Below are 25,052 nucleotides of genomic sequence, written 5' to 3' on the forward strand. Positions count from 1 at the left end.
ATCTGTTTCCCACCACGTAGGAGACATCTCTGCTTTCCCTGTAGTCACTGTGCACGGTTGCTATTACAGTTTATAAAGCAGACTCCAGATGTGCTTTGTTGATGCGATTGCCCCATGATCTCTAACAAGGAGAGTTTCCCATCCCAAATAGCAAAGATTATCCAAATTTATGTTTGCCCATCATTCTGCAAAACAACTGGCTGCAAAAGAGTTTAGTATAAACTTGGAATAATGTTTCTTTTAAATATTTGTACATCATTTCAGCTATTTCTGAAAGAAAAAAGTAATGTGTCCCTATATATTTCCCTAGACATCAAGAATACTAACTTAGAATACTAAATCGAGGCCTCTAGGGGAGACTCATTATTTCTGGAGATGAAAAAAACTCACCTCTTTGGTGTCCTAACAAATAGATTCCAGCTCACTTAGTCAGGTTTTTGCACAAGTAAGGAGCGAAACAATGAAATAGAGATTTCAAGTAGTTTGAGATACAAATGAAAGACCTCCTAAAGAAAAGGTATAAACGTGTATCCTTCATCAGTCAAGGTCCTGGCAGGAGACAAGGATCCTAGCACCCTCGTATGGATAACTGAGGAGAGTTTAATGAAGACACTTTTATAATTATGTGGACTAGGTAAAGAGATCTTAAAAATGGATGGTGAAACCTCCACCACTGACCAAAACCATGGAGGATTCAGCCCCATCCATGATCCTGGAGCAGCGAGGTGATCCTATCTCTGAGTATTAGTGTTATGGGACTTCTCTCCCAGGTAGCTTTCCTTACAGAATACTCTAGGTGGGCTTCAGGTTACACTATGCAAATATAAATTTGGGGAGGTGAGCTATCGCCACAGAAAAAGAATCAATGCTACACAGATGGTCTCTTTTTTTGCCCATCCAGTCAAATTATTTCTCATAGGTTTTCTGGTGGAGCTTTGTGGTTAACAGTGCCTTGGTTCCATAGTGAATTATTTTTATAGTGAGTTTATTTTTGAATGTTATTTTTTCTGTCTACCAATGTAACGCATATATCCTCAGCAATTCTGGACAAGACGTCAATCCAGCTGTGAGCTCCTTCCTCTGAACCAATTCCAGAGATGCCACAGAAGCAAGGGGAGGTTGATGGATCCCAGAACCAGAAATAGGTGGTAAGAAAATCTTAAATGTGCAGATGGAAAAACCAGTGGGGAGAGGAAATGACATCTTGTCAGGGGGAGGCCCAGGTGCCTCAAACTAGGGATAGGCTTTGAGAAACACACAGGGCAGTGACTCTTTTTCATTCATAGAAAACTCGTGTCCCTTCAGTGATCTACAGGGCCCTAGATGATCTGCCCCCATTCCACTCACACCCTCCCCTCATTCCCTAATATTCTTCCCCTTGCTTACTCCAGACCAGCCACATTGGCTTCTTTGCCATTTTTTGACTATGTGGGGTATGTATATTCATATCGCAGTGTCTTTTCACTGGAGTTCTCTTCCCTTAGCTATTTGCTTGGCTGACTCCCTCACTTCCTTCCCAACTCTGCTCAAATATCTCCTCCGCAATGAGGCCTTCCCTGGCTTACTCTTTAATATTGCAACCTATACCTCCCCTCCACACAGACAGCCATATTCACAAGTGTCCTAAGCAGCTCTACTGCTCTTTTTTCCATAGCACCTATCACCTTGTAACCTACTATATAATTTCATCACTTACTATGTCTACTGCTTTTTGCCCGTCTTCCTCTGCTATGGGGGATGCTCCATTAGGGTGAGGACTTTTGTTATTGTGCTATTGCTTTGTTGTAGGTTTGTTTGTTTTACTGACATAATTCAAGAGCCAAGGAGGCACTCAACAACATTCTTTAAATAAATTAATGCAGAACTGATGCTGGATTTCTGCAAAGATGGGAAGTCGGTAACAAGGGGGGTAGTGAGCCTGACCAGCTCCTGAAGGTCTCCTCTGCTTCCTCCTCCCCACTGCAGGGACTAGAAAATTACAGACATAGCAGCAGCCCCCAGAAATGCTCAGAGCCTGAGACCAAATTTCTGAGGGGCCCCTGGGAAGAGGATCCACTGACAAGGGTGAGAAATGAGAGTGGTCGGGTCCAGACGTTATCACTGAGCTCTCCGCCCTGGGATGCTTCAAGTCTATCCCAGTCCCTAAACTCATCAAGGGCACAAGCCAGGACCCAGGTCTCCACCTATCCAAAGAGGCCAGGGAAATTGATAGTCCCATGAAAATATGAGCACACAGGAGAAATATGCATTTGTAATAGATTTATCTGACAAGGGACTTGTTTCATCCTGTTGCACCCATGGCTAGAGTTACTCTGAAAGCAGCAGCAGGGGAATTCTCACAAGGGAGTGCCCCAAAGTCTCCCGAGATGGGGGCAGTTGGGATTCCAAAGAAAGAAGCACTAAATTCCAGGGTGATCAGTCCTAAGTATTTATATGGGGAACTTACAGAGTTCTGCAAGGTATTCTAACAATAGACAGCAAAAGAAGAGAGGTATCCTACATAGGGATGTCTTCAGCAAGGGTGTCAGGGTGTGGAGTTTATATGAAAGAAGGAATTTGGCTCAGAGCTGGGGCCAGTTTCTTTCTAGTAAACCTAGATGCCTTTATCAGTGCCTGGGGGTGTTCAAGGGCCAAGCCAACTGGCTGGGTCACAGGGAAGTCAAGGCACTCTCATTTTCAATCAGGACACAGAAAGAAAGCAGGGGGAACTGGGGAACCCCAGAGGACTTTTATCCAGAATATATAAAGAAGTCCTACAGATCAATAATAAAATGACAACTAATCCAATTAAAAATGAATGGGAGTTTTAATCAGACTCTTCACAAAGATGTATAAATGGCTAACAAACATATGAAAAAAGTACTTATCATTAGTTATCAAGAAAATAAAATTCTTACAAGGCACAACTTAAAAACCACTAAAATAATCAATCTTGAAAAGACTGACACCATCAAACATTGATGAGGAGCTAGAACTCTCACACAATGTGGAAATTGTTCACAGTTAAATATTTCCCTACCCTATGACTTCTGTATGTTTTCTCAAGATAAATGAAATGTAAATACACATGCAAAAAAGCTTGCTCAAGAATATTCATAGCAACTTTATTCATGATAGCCCAAGTCTGAAACAGTAGTATATTCATATAATGAAATATTACGGAAAAATAAAAGTGAATGATCTGCTAGTACTACACAAAAAAAAACCTGGATTAATATGAAAACCAGTAAAATGTCTCTCTTGTCCTAAGAGACATTATTCCAGGCAAAAGAAGCCGGGCACAACAGAAAATATACTTTTTATTCCATTTATATGCACTTCAAGATTAGGAAAAGTAATATATTGGAAAAAAGCAGAACAATGATTGACTCTAAGGAAGGATTGGGGTTGACCGGGAAAGGGCACAGAGAACTTTCTCCGGTGATGGAAATGTTCTCTTTCTTCAAGAGGTATGGGCTACATGGGCGTATACATTTGTCAGACCTCACTGAATTGTGCAGTTAAGATTTGTGCCCTTCACTGTATGGTATCTCAAAAAGAAACCAACAGAGAAAGGAATCTTAATCATTCTATAACAACTAGAACAATTTTAGAAATGGTTTAATTATCTTCCCACAGAGAAAACACTATACCCAGATGGTTTTATTGGTTTATTTTGCCAAAAGATCCATGTCAAGGAATAGATCATTCCAATCTTACACAAACACTTTTAGAGAAAACAGAATACATATTCCATTCTCACTATATAGCACGTATGGAGAAACTTTAGTCATGTTCTTATTAATGCCAGGAATAATGGAAGGGTGCCTGCTATCACTGATGCTTGTTAAACATAATCCTGGACATCTAGTCAAAAATTAAGATGGGAAAAATAATAACAGGTATAAAGATCAAAAAGGAAGAGTCCAACTTATTATTTGCAGATAATTTACATTGAAAAACCCAAGAGAATCAAAACCCTTAGGACAAGAGAGACAGGTCAATGTTTCCAAATATATCAATATCTCAAAATGTATACATGTTCCTATATACTCACAGTAAACAAGTAGGTTTAAAAACGGAAAATAAAATACTAACAGCTACAGCAAAATCTATTATCTTTCTAGGAAATAACCTAGTAAAAACAGAACAACCCTTAATAAATAAAATTTTAAGACACTATTACAGATTATACAAGAAAAATGAAATACCATCTTCATTTATGGAATAATCTAATACTTCAAAGATGAAAATTTTCCCCAAATTAATTGATAAATGTAGTGCAATTTCAATTAAATCTCAATGGAATTATTTATGAGTCAACAAACTGATTTCAAAGTTTTTATTAAAAAAAAATAAATACACACAAAGAGCTAAGAATTTTGATAAAGAGTAAAGAAGGAGCGAGTCCCAGCAGATGTTAAGACATTTTACAAAACCACTGTTGACACCAGCAGTGCAAAATTTATACTGGAGCAGAGACACAAGGCAACAGAACTAGACACAAGTCCAGAAACATGTCCTTGGTATGATAGAGGTGGCACCACAAATCAGAGTAAAAAGGATGAATTATTAAATAATTGGAGAAAAGTGATGCAGTAAATGGAAAAAAATAAAGATGGATTCTGTCCCATCTCTGGTGTTAGTGACTAATACCCTTCACTATATAGAGGTCTGGTACTCTACCTACCGGGCACATGGAAGGATTGTATTTCTTAGCCTCCTTCCAGAAGGATGGGGCCACATGACTAGTTCTGGACAGTAACTTGTGGCTATTTGGGGCTAAAACATTTAATTGCCCATGCAAATCCCCTTAGATGTCTTTTCCAACCAACATGACAACCAAGAAAATTCAAGATCATGGCTGCTCTGGAAGCCTGTGAATGTGTGTCAGTTCCTTGAGAAAAGCCCCTCTGTCAAACCACTATGGACAGGTAGTACAAGCAAGAGATAAACATTTGCTGCCTTGAGCGAGATTAAAGGATGCAGGGCTCATTATTATAGTATAATTTAGTTTATCCTCACTGATGCAGACCATGCACAAAAGTATACTTTGAATGGATTAAAAGCCTCAATGTGAAAGGTAAAACTATAAAATTAATTGGAAAAATCTATAGGAGAATGTTTTTGTCACCGTAAGTTGGAGGATATCTCAACACCAAAAAAAGCATAAACCATAAGGGTTTGTATATCTGATAGGTGTGACTACATCAAAATTAAAGAATTATATTAAATGAGAGACATCCAAGGCAAAGGCAAAAAAAAACCTGACAGAGAAGATATTTGTAACATATGAAAGTAAGGAAAGACTAATATATGGTTCATAGAAGGGATTCTTGCAAATCAACATGAATAAGATAAGAAATCCAATAGAAATACAGGCCAAGGAAACAAGTTGGCAGTTAACAGAGAAGGAAACCAGGGCAGCCGAGAACATATGAGATGCTCAATCCTACTAGTAATCAGGAAAACACCAGTGTAAAAGAGATTCCACTTTATACCCATTCAAAATGATAAATAGGGTGTGATGGTCCTGTTACGTCATCTTCTAAAACTGCTACCCACATTGTGCCTAAAGAAGATGTTCTATTAATAAAGGACAAAATCACGCGCTTAGGGACTTAGTGGCCAGTCTATGGAGTTCCTCATTCTCTATTGTCCCCTAAAGCAAACTACCCATTTTCATGAGCCTTAGCTGAGTCTCTAATGCCCAGTTCTCCAAATAACCTGCCTAGTTCAAACCCTGGGCTCATCCTAAATAAGTGCCAGGCATTTTGTTTACATTCCTATTTCAAAGAAGACTATGGACCTGACCAAACAACTCACTGCCCAAATGCCCCAAATCTATGGTCCCCAACCCCCCGGGTCGCAGACTGGTGCCAGTCCATGGCCTGTTAGGGACTGGGCCGCAGAGAGCTCCGCCACCTCTCCCCCACTCCCCCATTCTTCCACTTCCCCACCCCATTCCGTGTAAAAATTGTTTTCCATGAAACTTCGGGCGGGCAGGGCACAGCAGGGGATGAGCCTGCAGTGAGCAAGCATGGGCAAGCGTGGGCAAGCGAGGGAAGTTTCATCTGTATTTACAGCCTCTCTCCTCCCCATCGCTTGCATCACTGCCTGAGCTCCGCTTCACACACACACACACACACACACACACACACACCCATCCGTGGAAAAATTATCTTCCGTGAAACAGGTCCCTGGTGCTAAAAAGGTTGGTGATCGCTGCCCCAGAGGACTCTGGCGCCCTCTTCTGGTTTTACGTGGGCGTGATGGCCACTAGCATGGTTAAGAGTGACAGGTATCAGCCTTCCATGACTGGCTGGATTCAGGGCCATTGTTTGCTTTTCCTCCATGCCAGCCTACGCTGGGAGTATCTGAAGTTTTACACTGCGGACACACTATATTCCCATAAACTTCTATAACTAATAACAGGCTTTGGCCTTTGGCATTAAGGCATAGAGAAATATCTGGATGGAGATATATCAGAATGTTAACACTAGTCACCTATAGAGGAGGGGAGTGAATTGAGGAGGGAGTTAGGAAGCTTCAGGTTCACTTTTTGTGCTTTCAATGATTTGAAACTGTTTTCTACAAATGAGCATGTATTTCTATATTACTGGACTGTTTAAAAATAAATGAATTTTAAAATAAAATAAATCCTTTGAACAGTACTTTTTAGTTTGTATATTGCTTTTCATGCATTGAAGCCATCCTTAAAGCTGATGGCTGTCCTGGGAGGTATTTTCATATCTAATTGTCAGAGAACTGCAATCCTTACCTGTTATTTTGCACTATGTGCTGGGCGGTGTGTTAAACACACTCCAAACGTATCCACATTTAATCTCCACAACATTCCTGTGATGTAGGTGCTGTTGCTACCACATGAGGAACTGAGACACGGACGTGAAGTGAGTTGCTCAGAGTCCCACGGCAGCGGGTGGCCGATTAGGGATGTGAAATCAAGGCACTGAGAGATGAAGGGACTTGTGCAAGGTCAAGCAGATGGAAAAGCAGGGTCAACCCCAGGTCTCCAGACCTCCACTCCCCACACTGACGCCAGACTGGCTTCCTGTGAGGACCTGAGCATGTCACTTCAGGCACCTCTGACGTTCTGTCCTCATGTGTAAAGCAACTCCATTTATAGAATTTGGAGAAAGAGTCAAAATATTCCCATAATGACCTTCATGTGACATTTAAACTAAAGAAGCTACTCTAGTCAAAAATCAACTCCAGTTTAAGACTTTGCTGAGATATAACAGAAAGAGCCCTGGAGTCAGAGTTACGAAACCAGACTTGGATCCCAAACTCTGCCACACATTACACACCTGCTAGTTGTGTGATCTCAGATCATTCACTTAACCTCTCTCATCCTCAGTTTCTGTGATGCTTTTAAAAGACATAATTCCCCAGAGATTTACATAAAATCAACTTTGCAAAGATACTTACGCAGCACCTGACTTATAATGGGTATTCAGTAAATACTCACAAGACATATTCTTGGCATTGAATGTCAAAATAGGCACCACAATGGGTGCAGGTCATCCAGAGATTATAAGGCATCATCTCCTAAAGGGCTTTTCAAGCCATATGCAGACCACAGATCCTGAAGTGCCCTTCCCCATGAAGTCTCCCCACATGCTTACTGACCACCTCCCATCTCTTCCCATTGAGAAAAATTGCCTGTGGTGGGCAGATTAATGGCCCCAAAGATGCCCATGAAATCTGTGAATACGTTAGCTTACATGGCAAAAGAGACATCACAGGTGTGATTTAGGTTAAGGACCTTGAGATGGGAGATTAGCATGGATTATCTAAGTAGGTCTAATATCACCCAAGTCCTTAAAAGTGCAGAACCTTCCCCAACTGTGGTCAGGGAGAGACCTGATGATGGAAGAAGGGTTAGAGGGAAGTGACAGCCTGGCTTTAAAGACAAAGGAGATGGAGTTACAAGCCAAGGCACGCAAGCATCCTCTAGAAGCTGCAAGGCATCTGATTCTCTGTAGCCCCCCGGGAAGGAAGACCACACTACCGACATGTTGATTTTAACCCAGTGAGACCCACACCAGACTTCTGACCTATAGAACTGCAAGACAATAAATTTGTCTTGTTTTAAGCCACTAGGTTGTGACAATTTGTTCCAGTAGCTGTAGGAAATTAGTTCGCTGCCCTTGATGAACGCTGTCGCCAAAGGGCATATATGGTGTCATTATCATGTTTTAGATTTAAAAAAAAACTAAGGTGAGAACCACTGATCAAGAGAAAAGAGAACAGTATCTAGTGGAGACCTACAGATGTGAAGCAGGGTTTACTCAGGTGAGTTCTCAGACTCCGACAGTTCCACACGAGTGGAAGCCGGGCTGTGAGGGATGAGGGGCAGGCGTGTGCTGGGAGGAGGTGGAGGCCCTGGACGAAGCTTCCTAGAAATTTGACAGTGAGGGAAAGAGAGCAAGGACAGTAGCTCCAGTGGTTAGCAGGTGTTTCGTTTTATTTTAATAGAGAAAGCCTGCGGGCAGGAGGCAAGGAGTCAATAAAAAAAAAAAAAAAAGAAAAAGAAAAAGACTGAGGAGAATGTATAGGAGAATAGGTTCTGATGTAAGATACTGAGAGAGATCCGTGGACATACCAAAGGACATTTACTGGGACTCTGGGATAAGGGAAATCGGAGACTTTTTGTGGTAGAAATGGGAGGAAATGTGGGAATTCACTTAAGTAGGAGGTAATAGCATCTCTTGCTACAGCTGGGCACGAAGTTGGAAGATGAAGAGTGAAGAAGATTTAGAAAAGACACTGGCTCAAGAAAAATGAAAAATGAGGCATTCCAGCCTCTCAACTGGACTGATTGAGGAGAGAAAAGAGTTTTGGCAAATCTAATCAGCAGTTTCCTGCCTCCAGAAACATAGAGTATCCCGGAATGAAAATGCTCACCATTCTGTCATCTGTTCTCATGGGTCTCTGTCAAACTGGTTTGTGGACAGTTGCTATCAATGGGTCATCCACTCCATTCTCTCTTATCCTCAAGCACCTCTAGTTGGGAAGGGAGCAGGCATGGGGGAAGACACAGAAATGTCTGGGACTAATCAACACTGTGTCTGCGAGACTTCAGTGCTGACTGTAGCTACCCTCAGGCTGCCTACATGGTCATAGCTGCCAAGCTCACCTATCAGTCAGCCTCATCTGCCTGTTGGATTTCCTGCAACAGCCTCTAGAGGTCTCCTCCACTTCCTTCAAGCCCCAGTCTTAATCTTACTCCCATCTGTTATCCTCAAGACAACTCTTTTTTTTTTTTTTTAAGGCAAGCATGAAAATGAGATTTATTGAAGAGAGATAGATCGGATTACAGGGCAAGAACAAGATACAGGTTTACACAGCATGATACATACACCACAGATGACAACTGGACCCATTATTGCAGCAAAGGGACAGCAAAAGGAAGGGCACAAAAAAAGGGACTGGTTATGATCTGCAACTTGTTTTATAGTGCCCGGATTGGGACCTCCTTCGTGGTTCATACATCACCATGGAACCACTTTGGACAGTTGGGAGTTGCATTACTTCACATGTAGGTTGTTCTAGGTCAATTTCCAGACTCTGTGGTACCTATGCTGCTTGGCCCATGGGCTAGAGAGTCCCCTGCATTCTTTTGCAGCTGGTGTGCTAAGTTATGATTGGCTGATTCATGAGGTATTGACTTCTCCCCAAGGTATGGCAGTAGCTCAGGGCAGGATCAAGGTGGAACAGGACCAGGACAATTCTTTGACTCTAAAGACAGCTCTTACTTAATTCAGACAATGATGTTTCTCGCACGCACATTCCCAGCGTGTGTCTGTGGCATGAATGGCTTTGGGGATGTGTGGTGTGATGACCCAGGCTTCCTCCTGCCCTACTGTCTCATTTCTTCACCATCCATCCCTGAACCAAGAGGAAGATCCGTGCCTGCCCCCGGGGCCAGGTCCCCATGACCTTTTGCCTAAATTTCTATTCCATCCTTTTGTTGTTCTCCTTACTTACAGCCTCTCCTCACCCCGGTCTCTCCCAGACACTGCAGCCAGGAGAGTTTTATTAACTCAGCTTGGATTGTTATATGGCTCAGAAACCAACAATGACTGTTCACTGCTGGCCTTTTGATGTCTGATTCCTGCCCCTCCATCATTTGATTCTAGCCTACCATTCTAACTTGCTTCTCTTTTTACATTCCATGCTGATTCACCCAGAACTTTGGGATTCCCACATATAACCCAGGGTTTTTCATCACAATGCCTTTAATCTTTGTTTCTTCCAATCCAATTCTCATTCACCCCAACTTCAGAGCTAAAATACAATCTATCTTTCAATGTTCATCTAAAGAGCCACTTCCTCCATGAAGACTTTGTGGATCTCCCCAATAAGACATGATTGTTCCTTCTTTTAAATCCTACAGTGTGGATTTTTGCTTCTCTAGTCAAATACTCTCTATCCTTTCTTGCTATAGAGGTTCTCAACTCATCATCAGAGTCACCTGGGATGCTTTCTAAAATTATGTATGTCTGGGTCTCACCCTAGCCATTCTGACTTAGTAGCTGGAGTGGAGCTGTTTGAGTCAGTTCAGGCTGCTATAACAAGACACCATAGCCTAAGTAGCTTATAAACAGAAACTTATTTATTTCTCACAGTTTTGGAGGCGGGAAGTCTGAGATCAGTATGCCAGCATGTTTGTGTTCTAGTGAGGTCCCTCTTCCAGGTTGCAGACTGACAACTTCTCATTGTATCCTCATCGGAAAGAAGGTGAGCGAGCTCCTTGGATCTCTTTTATAAGAGCACTAATCCCACTCATAAGGGTGGAGCCCTCTTGACCTAATTACCTCCTAAAGGCCCCACCTCCTAATACCACCACATTGGGGGGTGGTATTTCAACATATAAATTTGGCTTGGGGGGGTGACACAATGTCCAATCCATAAAAGGAGACTACTTACCTGTATTTTAATACAGATTCTGACCTAGAGCCAGGACTGAGAATAATCACCTTATTTTGAAATTGCCCTCACTGAGTGAACAAAGGAGATGATCAGGAAGAATAAATGGAAATGTACGTTTGAATCAAATTTCTGAAGCTCTGTTTCCTTATCTTTAAAATAGAGATAATAACCCCCACCTCCCTGGGTTGTTATGAAGCTTAAAAGAGATCATAGATATTGAACATCTAAGACAGAGTCCTACAGTGTGTAGACACTTGATACACATGTTTCCTTCACTTAATAGAAAAGACTGCCAGCTTAGCATGATAGTTAACACATAATGGGTTGTGAGATTTGAGTGTGATCATTTATTAATATACTCTGTGCAAAGGGTGTAAGTTACACACATGTCCCCTGGCTAAACGGAACACTGGCTACCAAAGGAAGCTCCATGGAAGTTACTTCATCACTCAGTGGCTTCATTTTGAAGTACTTCTCTTTCTGGAAAACAGGAGCTTTTCAACATTGCCAACTCATTCACAGAATGGACACATGAGCTAACACAGCTACAACTTCATCACATTCATAGTACAAAGAGGATGCCATGCTGGAGGGTTTACACAGATGTTTTTCCATACACGCTCTCCTCTAGTCCCCTTGTTGCCCTAGAGGGAGATGTTAATGCACCAGTTTTATAGATGTGGAAGTTCAGTCTCAGAACTTAGAAGATTCGCCAAAATTGCATAAGTAGGAAGTGACAGGACTATAATTTGAACCCAGTTTCAACTCCAGTGCTCTTTACCCTTCTCCACAACTGACACCAACAATTATTCTGTTAACTTGATCTCAGGGTGTGTAGACATCTATCCTTGTCCTTAGAGTTCACAAAGGCATGATGCGGAGGACGTTTGCCTTGGCTTATGTGCATCAAATGAGCCATGTGCTTCCCTGGGTGTGCCCCTGTGCTCGGGGCATGCTATTCCCTCGACTGCATCACATTCCTCACTGGCAAACTCCTGCTTATCCTTTAAGATTCAGGCACACAGGCCCACCCCAGCTGGTTCGACTCATCCTTTATTTTATAACTAAAGAAAGAATAGACTACATCTACGCGATCAGTTCCATCTCCTCAGGCCTATAAGGGAAAGCTGAACTATAAAAGTACAACTTGCTATGGCTGCTGTGGAACCGCACATCAGACAATGAGAGCAGTCCACTGTCCACGGGGTGTGTGGGAGGGTGGCTAGTATTAGGGAGACAGAACCATCCTACATGTTCAAACTAAATTTCCTTCATCTTCTTAACTTGCTCTGAAACTCATGTTATACTGAACAAAACCTTCATTTTAAAAAATTTGTTTGTTTGTTTTTTCTAGGAAGAAATCTGCTTAAAAGGCAAATAGTCCATAAGTTCACACTCAAGTGTAAATGACTGATGGTTGATCTTTTGGTGAGAGGACCTGGTCCCTCCAGGTCCCAGGTACCAGAGGAGAGCAAGGCACAGACATCATGGTGGCAGGTGGCGGTCAGGTGTGGGGAAAGGATTTGGAAAGTAACGACTGAAGGCCCTGAAAACAAATCCAGTGTGGCCTTCTCCACCAGGGCTGGACCTGTTGTCAGGGATCTAGATCCAACAATTCCAATTTTTAGCACAGCATTTAGACAAATACCAAAGAACTGAGTTCACCAAAGTTTTGGATTCTCATCTAAATCATTTGCTGTTAAGCTCAGAAGAAAGTACATTTATAAACTTTGTATATAAGCCAGTGTATGAAAATAACTTAACATAGAGATAGACCAATATTAAGGTATTTTCACTGAGCCAAAAGGGTTTTTTCAGTAGACACCTAACATGGAGGAAGGCATATGAAGTCGTGCACCCAGGGAAGATTAACATGACCACGATCTTAGAACAACTTGGCGGGGATGGGAAAGCTACCACATTGGTACAAAGAATTGATTGCCACATCTCTGCATGTCTGCATTCTACCTCTTCTTCAAGGTCCAGCTCAAATTCTACCTCCCTCATGAAGCTTTCCTTGGTTCCATCTCCCCCCACCAAAACTCTTTCCTCTGGACTCCCACGGCATTTTATCTGAACCTCTATTAACTTAGCTCCAATAATCTAGTACCCATTACAGCACCTGGTATACAGTAGGTGGCAGGAAATGTTTATTGAATGAATACAAGAATTTACATCATGAATATTAATCTATTGTCCAGATACGTTCTAACCCAGGGTACATTTCTTTAGATTGCTTACAAAGCTCCTAAGAGACATCAGGAGGAAACTGAACTCCTTACTATAGCATCTCAAACAAAGACGCTATTTACAGGTTAATACATATATCATCCATGTAGACATATGCATTTATACACAAGAATACGCACCCTTGAAGATACATGTGCATATATGTAAATGAATATGCACAAAGACTGTGTATGTTAACAATTTACATCCATGTGGAGCCAGAATAAGTGGTACCAGGTAAGATGATTTGGAAAGCATGCCCAAGGGCCTCTGACCAGTACAGACCCCAGTGTAGCCACATTGTCTGGAAATCCTCTCTCAGTGTCTTACTTCCTTGGGAATGGACGTTTCATTCTCCCCCTCCCTTGTCTTCTCCTCCATGAATAGAAGGCAAAGTATCCCAGCTGTTGCAGGCCCAGAGCTACTGCTCCACTGTGGGCCAGCCAGGACTCAAGTGGGAAACTATCACACAGAGCCTGACGTAGTATCTCCCAGCTCAGTGTCTCTAACCATACCTCTAGGGTTGAGTACTGGCTCCTCCACTAATGAAGCATGTGACTTACACAAGTCATCCAAACCTCTGGAAAATGGAGATAAATAATGGCATCTCTTTCTTGAGGCTGCATGAGGATGATTGAAGTAATATATGTATAGTATGAATGTCTGCGACATCATCAATATTTAGCAAATGTTTATGATCATCACCAGCATTGCTCTCTTTGTCTTTTCTATGTAAAATCCAGCTTGCAGATTGGGAATTTTCTAATACATTGATGCCAGAGCCACATCCTCCAGAAGCTGCCCTGAGACCCCCATAAAAAGCCTGCTTGTGATAACAGACTCAAACACCCAATCTCCCTACAACATACAGTGAAAGTGGGTAAGTACAGAGTTTCTAGTTAGGCTCCTTGGTCCCAAGATCCCTACCACTAATCTAACAATATTTTCTTTCATAAATTAACACAGCCTCAGTATCTTATATAATCAGAAAATGTACACTCATAACTTCAGAATTAGGCTCCTGTTTTCCTTGACCAGACAGTTTTGCTAACTAAAAACCCCAAAGACAAGCAGTAGCAAATTGCATTTTGTTCTGTTGAAAGATTTCCCCATTTAGGGGTACTAAATCACATTATAAAATTGCAAAACTGTCAGGGTGTAATTGACCTGTGTTGCTTCATATTCCTGATGCAGCAATTGTCTTAGACACGGCTTTAAAAAGGACCAAAAGGGAGCAGTGAGTGACAGGGGATGCTGTGAACCTTACTTAGGCACTCGCCAGGGGAAGGGCCTTACCCAGAGGGGCAGAAAGGAGACCGGGAAGGATAGTGTTTAAAGAAAAGGTCATGTTCTGTCTGAAGACGCTTCCGTTTCTGCTGTTACTCCATATGGAGCTTTCCAAGGCCTTTCCTGTACCTTCTGAAGAGAAAAATGCAAAAATCGTTCAGGTAAATTAACTATCAATTAGGTTAATTTGGTTAATTAGGTTAATTTGCTGATTATTAGGAACATGTGGTTGTTTTCTTGTTAGTTAAAATAGGCTGAAAGAGATGATCTAGGTGATTTTCTTGAGGTTGAACATATCCTTTAGTGATTTGAAGGGTTCCAAGCTGTCCAGGACTGGGCCGTCTAAAAGTTGAACATGAAACCAAGCTGGACTCATCAAAGCCTGGGAAAATACTGCCATCGAGCTGCCTCCAGCTGGGAACCAAACCCTTTTAGAAGGAATTATCTTATTTATAAAACTAAATGGTTTTCTTTCTACTTACCTAAGATTTTCCCTTCCAGTATATCTGCGACTCAATTACTATATGATATTTCCTATATGGACTTTTTTTTTGCAGTCAAAAATTTTGTGTGTAGGCCGGGCGCGGTGGCTCACGCCTGTAATCCTAGCACTCTGGGAGGCCGAGGCGGGTGGATTGCTCAAGGTCAGGAGTTCGAGACCAGCCTGAGCGAGACCCCGTCTCTACTAAAAATAGAAAGACATTATATGGACAACTAAAAATCTATATAGAAAAAATTAGCCGGGCATAGTGGCGCATGCCTGTAGTCCCAGCTACTCGGGAGGCTGAGGCAGTAGGATCGCTTAAGCCGAGGAGTCTGAGGTTGCTGTGAGCTAAGCTGACGCCACGGCACTCACTCTAGCCTGGGCAACAAAGTGAGACTCTGTCTCAACAAAAAAAAAAAAAAAAAAAAAAAAAAAAAAAAAAATTTTGTGTGTAGAAGAGAACATGAAGATAGGTGATTATAATGAACTAGAAATCAGTTCTTAGTGTAATCAGATTTCCCAGCACCAGATTGTAAACTGTTTACAAACTTTTGGAAGCGTTATAAAAGCAGAACCAATAGTTTTTTAGTATCGTTTCACAGTATTAAAGTCAGGCCAAATTTTTAAGAAACACAGGGTAATGCTGGCACAAATTTCTCATGCACAGTTTTTTTTAGCATTACAGTTTTAGAAAAATTGTTATTCTTGTTACCTTTTGAGGGGGATATATCTCTTACAATAGTACTAGTAAATAACTCCTAGGTTAATAGTCAAAGTCCATTGAGTGCTTACTTTGTGAAAGGCACCTTGCTAGGCATTTCACAAACATTATCTCATTTAATCCTCACAACAACCCTGGAGGGGGGCATTATTATTTCTATTTCAGAAACAAAAGTGAATCTTAAATCAGATAAATAATATTTCTAAGTACTCACAGATAATTCATGGTAGAGCTAAGATTTGAACCCAAACCTGTCTGATCTCAAAGTGTGTGTTCTGTTCTGTGTCACCTAGTGCTATAGTTTGAGGGTGGCCCCCAGAATTTATGTGTTAAAAATTTGGTTTCCAGTGTGGCAGTGTTAGGAAGTAGGGCCTTTAAGAGGTGCTTAGTTGTTGAGAGAAATTAATGCTGCTCTTGTGGCATGGGATTAATTCTCTCTGGAGTGTGTTCTCATTCTTGTGGGACTGGATTGGTTATTGAGGGAGTGGGTGTTATAAAGCAAGGCCACCCCTCGTGTTTTGCCCCTTTTTATATGTACTCACTTCCCCTTCCACTTCTCCACCATGTTATGATACAGACGCTGACCAGATGCAGCCACCTGGTCTTGAACTTGCCAGCCTGCAGAACCATCAGCTAAAATAAACCCTTTTATTTATAAATTCCTCAATCTCAGTATTCTGGTACAGCAACAGAAAATGAACTAAGACACCTGCAAAATGCCAGGTGTAAATGGACTACATGAGGTGTGATGAAGAAGTTTCACAAGTGGCTTGTGAACCTTTACTTTCAAAGAAGTATTGGCCCCTTTCAAAGAGTTACCTTGGTGAATAAAATGCTAATATCAATGATGCTGCCATTACCACAAAACATATTTGGAGTCCTTTTGAAATTATCTGTTGTCATTTGAGAGGCAACATGGTGAGTTGGAAGCTGAATTGTCACCTGGAAAGTTCCTTACTTCTGTATGCCTCCATTTCTTCATGAGGGTGATTAAACCTTTTCTACAGTAATGAAAAGATGATAAAAAAGAAAATCTGCATTGATGCAACTAATACCTCAACAGAATTCAATTAATGCTAGTTCTAATTTTTTTATAAAAATAAGAAGACAGTCTCCTGACAACATATTAGCACTTTGCACTTGGTCCTTAACCTTTATGAGAGGCCTATTTTTATGCATAACCGTTAGTTGGAGCACTGAACGGAGGGACGAGGGACTATTCTTTCTAATAAGCATTGTTCTCTCAAAGTCAACCTAAAAATTGGTGTTATTGTTCCTGTGGCTATTAGATTATTAGCTCTGGTTTGGCCTCTGCAATAACTTAGAAAAGATTGCAAAATGCCCAGAGAACTGAAGATTATTTCACAGCAAGGACCCTTGTGTGTTTGTCTTTGTCCAGGACTACCTAGAAAAGTTCTATCGATTACCAAGCAACCAATATCGGACTGCAAGGAAGAACAGCCCTAGTACAATTGTTGAAAAGCTTAAAGAAATGCAGCGATTTTTTAGGTTGAATGTGACAGGGAAGCCAGATGCGGAAACTCTGGAGGTGATGGAAAAGCCCCGCTGTGGAGTGCCCGACAGTGGTGATTTTGCAATAACCCCAGGAAACCCCAAGTGGGAACACACTAACCTAACCTACAGGTGATATTTCTAGAGTTTTCAGAATTCATTCATTATTCATTCAGCCAGTATTGATTATGCTTTTATGATATGCCAGACACTGTTGTAGGACTTAGTATACAGTATGGGCAAATAGATAAAGATCCCTACCCTTGCAGGTTATGAATAGTGAATGAGTGGAGTGTGAATAGTGAATGAGTGTGAGAATACAAGGGTGGAGATTCCATGGGTTCTTTTCACTCCAAAGCCTGCCATTTTAGTCTTCCTTCTCCAACCATCTAAAGAGAACTGTGACAAAGTTAGGCTATCTCTTTAATGACTCACTTTAGGACCCCAAAAAGACTTAATGATTGCTGGCCCCACTTTCATCTATCTTCATAATGATAATAATGATAATTCCTAATATTTGTGGAATCCTACTATTAATATTCACCAAGTAGTGTACTAAATGTTTTACATGTATTTAATCCCCATAATGGCCCTTTAATAAGAGGGATGCTATTTTATTATCCTCTTTTTTATGAATAAGGAAATGGAGGTTTAAAGACACTTAGAAACTTATCCAGAACCCATGTCTGTCTTCAGCCCTGAGGCTTGCATGCCCTCCTTCCACCCTCTCCAGTGGTAGCACATCGCATGTGCAACTCACTGCAAAATGGAAAAACTCAATCTGTTGATAGACTACTGTTCTAAACTATAACAAACCCTTCACACACCGTCTCATTTTGAAGGATTATAAGCTATACCCAACAGCTGTCAGAGTTGGATGTGGAAGCAGCTATTGAGAAGGCCTTTAAAATCTGGAGAGATCCATCATCTTTGACCTTCACCAGAATCTCACAGGGAGAAGCAGACATCAAGATTGCTTTTTTCCTAGGAGGTAGGAAAAGCAGTCGTGCTCAGTTTTGGCTTCCCTGGCTAACCTGAAACTCAGCAAGGAACTAGTACAAATTGTCTTATTTCAGATCATGGTGACAACTCTCCATTTGATGGGCCCAATGGAATCCTTGCTCATGCCTTTCAGCCAGGCCGAGGTATTGGAGGAGATGTTCATTTTGATGCAGAAGAAACGTGGACTACAAACTCCAACAGTAAGTTGACCAAGGTTATGTCCACATGCAGCTTCTGAATTAATCTTTCCCACATTAGAATACACACATACACACACACACACACACACACACACACACTCAAGTTATTATAAAATTTCAGACTCACACAAACTGATCATTTGAAATTTTTTCTACCTCAAGATTCTAAGTCAATTTAGGTTTTAAAAAATTCCTGAAGCTAATTACTGGCCTTACTTCCTAGGGCAGGGATCAGAAAACTACAGACCATGGCCAAATCCTGACCAGACTCTATTTGTATAAATAAAGTTTTATTGGAAGAGGACCACATTCATTTGTTTATGTATCACTATGGCTGCTTTCACTCTGCAATGGCAAAGCTGAGTAGTTACAACAGAGATCCTTTGGCCCACAAAGCCTAAAATATTTACTATCTGGCCCGTTACAGAAAAAGTTTCCTGACCACTGCTTTAAGATCTTTTAATATTCTGAAATTTCGTGAGGTTTGGAAAGGGCTTATTTTTCAGTTTTTTTGGAAATTCATTTAGAAATTATTCTATTTAGAAAAGAGTAGCCACATTCTCCCTCATGTAGTTATTTCATCTTCATGGAGCTCTTTTTCGGTGGTATGTTCCTATGCAACAAACCACTTCTTTTAGAAGGATCAGACTAAGAAAGGCTGGTATTCCCAAAGAGAAGACAAGAGGCTGAGCACAGGTATATCCAGACCATGTGGTACTTCACCAGGCCATGGAGCAACTATATGCCAGAGAGCACTTTTTTGAAGTAGGAAAGGCACTTTCTACCTTTGCTTGGCACCTGTTCTTCCCACCATATTCTCAGAATGTATGTTGTGTCTATTGTACCTAAGTCCCTATGCTAGGAGCTGTGTATACCCAAGGATAAGTACCAACTCTCCATACTCTGTATGCCTATTGCCTCCCCCACTAATTCAGATGATCATTACCTCTTACCGAAACTAATGATCCGGATTGCTAACTGGACTCTCCATCTCCAATCTCTGCTCCTTCTAATTTTTGCTAGCATTGCAGCAAGGTTTGTCTTTGGAAAGCCCACTTTGGATTATACTGCTCTCCCACTTTAAAGTTTCAATGTTTGCATATTTTGCACCAAATACTGTCCAAATACCTTCACTTAGCATTGAAGGTGACTTTTCCCCCCCTCATCTTTCTTGGCTTGTCTCCATATTTCATATACACCAGCTACATTGCACATTCACTGCTTCCAGATCACACCCTGTGCTTTTCCATCTTCCCTACATTTGCTCACGTTGCTTCCTCTCCTTGTCCCAAGCACCACCTTTGAAAATCTCTCATCTTTCCATGCTGTGTCAAAGGCTACCTTCTATCTTGTCTTCAGCTGAAAATGAGAACTTCACCACAGAATTCTGACAATTTTTGCATCTCTTTCTTTAACTGTTCTCTCTCATTATTCTGGGCATTCAAGTTGTTTGCACACATATTTCCCCTTCTAGACTGTCCTCCTGGAGAGAAGAGAACCACAGCACCCAACCATTCCTTCAAACAGTACTAAAAGCACTCAAAGATGGCTTTTGAAATGCACTTATGAACAAATGTGGTGATAAAAAAGCAAGTCTTAGAGCATGGGTATAATTTTACTAGGCTAATTATCAACAGAAAGTTGACCATTTTGGTAACAGTGTGAGTCTAGCTATTATCCAGCATTTGACCCCGGATCCTTTACTATAAACATGTTGCTAACAAAACTTCAGAAAAATGTTGTGAGGATGAAATAATACTACACTGCTCAGTATGTGGTAGGTACTCTACAACTATGATGATTATTATTGTGAAAAGTAGGCATGTAGGAACATGCACAGTGTGTTTGTGAGGTGGCATGTAGTCTGGCTGGACTGAAGGATTCAGAACAGAAGTCAAGCCCTCAGATATCTGCTGGAGCCACATGAGGGAGGTTTTGAAGGCCAGGGAAAGGAGGTTGGGCTTTATCTGATAGGAAGGGGGATCCTTAAAAGTTTTTAACTTCCCAGTTGTGAAAGGTATTACAATCATGAAAGTTAAAAGATGGAGAAAGGGACCAATAAGAGCCAGGGTTTGTCTCTCTCCAGTGGAAAATTCCTAGACTGCTTGGAGAGCTCACAAACAGGGAAGAGCCAGTGCTAGGCTATGGGAGATGAGAAAGCCAACGTGAGCCAGCCCGGCATCTGCTGCCTGGCAGCTTCTTTTCTAACTACTGACTCGCTGAGACTCTACTAATGAGGCTGAGGGTCTGAGACACTGGAGAGGATGGGTGTGGAGCACAAAAGGAGGAGGGTTCCTGGAGTCTTGAGAACCATGGCTCTTCCATCATTTCTCCAAGCCTCAGATCCACATCCATAAAATGTAGGAATTAGAATAAAGGCAGCTTTTCATGGTCCTAAAATTTGATGAGAAGTTCACACTCCCCACCTGTGACTGGTATCTTTATTCCTCCCAAGTTCACATCCTCAGGTACCTGAAGGGAAGACAAAAATGACAGGTGTGGGAAGGGCTGTTTCCCCAAGCAGCTTTGGCTCTGAGGTTGTGTTCCTTGAGGTCATATCTCTACCTCCCTTGGATCCACATGGAGCCATTCACCACACATGCTTGCATTTCAGATTACAACCTGTTTCTTGTTGCTGCTCATGAATTCGGCCATTCCTTGGGGCTCGCTCACTCCTCTGACCCTGGTGCCTTGATGTATCCCACCTATGCCTTCAGGGAACCCAGCACCTACACACTCCCTCAGGATGACATCAATGGCATTCAGGCCATCTATGGTAAGGTCATCTAAAGAATAGTACAGTACGTGGGGCCTAGGGGTAGGTCAACAAGCCCAGGGTCTGAGTCTCTCTCCCTTTGCCCTTCTCACCAGTCTGTTCTCTGGACAAGCTCAAATTGAACTCTGAAAGTCCCCAGTAATATAGCATCAGCAAAGGAAGCCGGGAGGTGGGGCTGAGCCCATATTGCTGCCTTAAAAGAAACATTAGAAAGAAATACACCACATGGCTCCCCATCATTGTCTCTGAATGGTGGGGATTTTTTTCCTCCTCCTCCTTTTTTATGCTTTCCAATTTTGTATATTCTAAAAAGACACGACTGTCCCTTTTCGTTCTAGGAGCAATCCTGCTCTTAGATGTGTTTCTCAAAGAAATTCTCATATAGGTCTATAAAGGCCCATTCATGTACATGTCATGTCAAGGATGTTTTTTTCTCCCAGGACCTTCAAGCAACCCTATCCAACCTACCGGACCAAGCACACCCAGATCCTGTGACCCCAGATTGACATTTGATGCTATCGCCACACTCCGTGGAGAAATATTTTTCTTTAAAGACAAGTATAAAATTGAACTATTCCTTCTTTTAATTTCTCTTACTGGCATACTTTAAGGCTGGATTCTAATTAACCACACGTTACTGACCTTTTCCTTTGAATTATGCTCACATGCATCTCATTGGAATTTTTAGTGTTTTTCTGAATAACTCAAAACACCTAGGAAAAGGAAAAAATAAAAACCTAAGACACTCACACACATTCAGATGTTGGTGGTGATGTAAAAGGACATAGGCTACAGCTGCTTGGGAACCCCATAGCTGAGTTCACCTGACACCAAAGCACCATTCAATTCTGCCAAAAATCAGCCAAGTAAATGGAAACCACCACTTAACCAGCGGTGTGGCCAATCATCTCACTCATTAAAATTTTTGTTTTTCTATTGGCTACTTTGTGATTGTGCAATCACAGGCTGAGTGTACTGCTGTTGCTTTTGTCGATGGCTATATATTCTCAACATTTAGTGGGAGAAATAATGAAAGATACAATGTGTGAGGCAGGGGCAATGCCGACTGTAATCAAATAAGATCATTCCTGCGGCCTCCTCTGAAAACTGTAAAGTACTTACCAGATGGACAATATCACCATAAAGCTTAGCCTTGTGCTGGTCACTGTGATAGACTTTGCATTCACCATATTGTTATATCCTCCCAGCAATCTTATAAGGGCCATTACTAGCCCGAGAATCACAGAAACCACCTACTTAGACTAGTGTGTGTGTGTGTGTGTGTGTGTGTGTGTGTGTGTTCTTATGTCCATTAGATACTTCTGGAGAAGACATCCTCAGCAACGAAGAGTTGAACTCAATTTTATTTCTCTATTCTGGCCAAACCTGCCAAATGGTATACAGGCTGCTTATGAGGATTTTGACAGGGACCTAGTCTTCCTATTTAAAGGTAACTTCCTAAAGAGTTCATCTTTTCTTAGTTGTGCCTGAAAGGAGGGGGCAGGACTTCTTTGTGGTCACTTCCATGTTTGGAAGAGGTGAGCTCATGAGAACATTATGCCAGCCAGACTGCTGCCAGGAGCCCAGAGTTGGGCCATCTTGGCCACTAACTACTGTGTGAACTTGAGCAGGTTGTATTCTATTCAGGCCTCAGTCTTCCCACTAACAAAATGAGAAGACCACATTAGACCATCTTCAGTCTTCCTCCATCCTCATCCCAGTTATCATTTCCTAAGATTCCTCAAGACTGTAATTCAGTTTGTGCATAGAGGTCACATGAGCTAAGACATCACATTATGGAGCCCTGAATGTCAGGCTAAGAAGTTTGAATTTTTTAATAGGTACTGGGGAAAGATTAGGACCATGATAGCCCCCCTGAACTTAACTCTATCACCTTCTCTTTTAAAGACTATTTGTTCCATTTTCATTTCCATGATGAATTTATGCAAAAATCAAGAAGTGATATATATTATTTTATAAGAATGGAAAAATTTTGCTTATCACATAACCTGAATCATTGACAGGCAACCAATACTGGGCTCTGAGTGGCTATGACATTCGGCAAGGTTATCCCAGGCATATATCAAACTACGGCTTCCCAAGCACTGTCCAAGCAATTGATGCAGCTGTTTCCTACGCAAGAAAAACATACTTCTTTGTGAATGACCAATTCTGGAGGTAAGGTAAACTATTTTTCAATTATAGGTTGAAATCTGTGCTTCTCCACCCTGTCTACAAACCATTAACAATCAAGCATCTGCAGGTTTTAAAAATCTAGGTGGTCTTCGACAGGTTTTAGTGAGAATGTATTCTTTTTCACAAGATGATTGGTGCTACCATGGCTTTTGAAAATTTCATTTTTATTAAATTAAAATGCTGGCTCAATATTGAGGATTCTGTATCATGAGACAGAGAGAACCTTAATAAAGCACTAGGGTGAGATGTAAAAAGAATTAAGCTAGTTCTCATGTATGAGTTAAATTCTGACATGCTCGAGCAAATATTATCCAGATAGCCTGCAGAATTTCTACCCAAGTTGAATTTATTATTTACATTTATACATACACACATATGCACACAATATACTATGTACCAATTAAATACAAGCCTTAGAAAATATAAACTCCTCTTCTTGGAAATAATATTGTGTCAGCAATCAGAAGCCTGTTTTAGAATTAATGATACCCCCAAATAAGTATGTACCCTAGGTAGAGAAGTTAATCATTCTTAATCCTAGGACGTTGTGAGGACTGAATGAGAAAACATGTGTGAGGGGACTTTGTAAAGTATATACTACTAAAAGAGAACTGTTGTATTCTGTATTGGTCTTAAATCATGTGACATTTTGTTTTTACCAGATATGATAACCAAAGACAAGCCATGGACCCAGGTTATCCCCAAAGCATATCGAGTACCTTTCCAGGAATACAAAGTAGAGTTGATGCAGTTTTCCAGCAGGATGGTAAGTAGGAGAAAAACCCTAGGAAATGTGTTTATATTGGTAAAATAACATGTTCTCATTTGAATGTTATATTGGAACAGGGGCAGGGTTTTTTAGTTGAAGACATCTGACATCTTTTATAAACTAATTCAATAAATTATCTCTTTTTTTATAGACTTCTTCCTTTTCTTCAGTGGACCACTATATTATGCATTTAATCTTAGTACTCGTAGAGTTACTAGGATTGACAGAAGCAATAAATGGCTTAACTGTAGATAAAATTGAAGCAAAATCAAATGTGCTTGTATCCATTTTCTGAATATGGAAGTCCAACTTGTGTATACATTACATTGTGTTGTGTGTGTATCTCAATACTAAGTAATTTTGTTTGCCATCACTGTATTCATTGGGCCTGTCCTCAGTTAAAAAAAAAAGTCTTTAGAATATTCCACTGTTTACAGAGGTCAATTCAGTTCTTACACATTCCATGTTAGGTTAGTGAATCCATCACAAAAAGAAGGAAAGTAAATTTTTTGGTTACTTCAGTATTCACTGTTTCATTACTTACTTATCTGACTTCTAAAATTCACTGTTTCATAACTTGCTTATCTGACTGTATATATTCCTGAATCTCTTTAAACATGTCTTATGCATATCTGCTACATGCAGTTTAGCGCTGGATTTTGGTTAGAGTTAAGGATTATAAACAACATAGACAGTATCCCTTACCTTTACAAAAAAAAAAAAATGTGGTGTTATTTTCCACTCTTGGAAAGAAATGTGGAAGATACATGTTGTGGGTTGAATTGTGTCCCCCAAAAAAGATATGTTGAAGTCCTAACCCCAGGTACCTATGAATGTGAGTTTACTTGGAACCAGGGTCTTTGCAGATGTAATTAGTTAAGATGAGGTTGCACTGAATGATGGTGGGCCCTAAATCCAATATGACTGGTGTTCTTATAAGA

At 41.0% G+C, this 25,052-nt stretch overlaps 1 protein-coding gene across 2 annotated transcripts; it reads left to right on the forward strand.

Annotated features, from left to right (window-relative positions):
- The first annotated feature begins 14,510 nt into the window (after positions 1 to 14,510).
- On the forward strand, positions 14,511 to 24,366 carry MMP8 (matrix metallopeptidase 8). Of its 2 annotated transcripts, none has more exons than XM_069469013.1 (10): positions 14,511 to 14,612; positions 17,056 to 17,300; positions 18,011 to 18,159; positions 18,245 to 18,370; positions 20,985 to 21,146; positions 21,587 to 21,704; positions 22,463 to 22,596; positions 23,171 to 23,324; positions 24,005 to 24,108; positions 24,263 to 24,366. In XM_069469013.1, the coding sequence occupies exons 1-10, from the start codon at positions 14,511 to 14,513 to the stop codon at positions 24,364 to 24,366; spliced, it is 1,398 nt and encodes a 465-aa protein (XP_069325114.1). The 2 variants fall into 2 exon arrangements, with proteins under 2 accessions (XP_069325114.1, XP_069325115.1); XM_069469014.1 differs by lacking the exon at positions 14,511 to 14,612 and adding an exon at positions 16,699 to 16,731.
- Positions 24,367 to 25,052: the final 686 nt, after the last annotated feature.

Source organism: Eulemur rufifrons, chromosome 6 (assembly GCF_041146395.1).
Source record: "Eulemur rufifrons isolate Redbay chromosome 6, OSU_ERuf_1, whole genome shotgun sequence".
Lineage (NCBI taxonomy): Eukaryota > Metazoa > Chordata > Mammalia > Primates > Lemuridae > Eulemur > Eulemur rufifrons.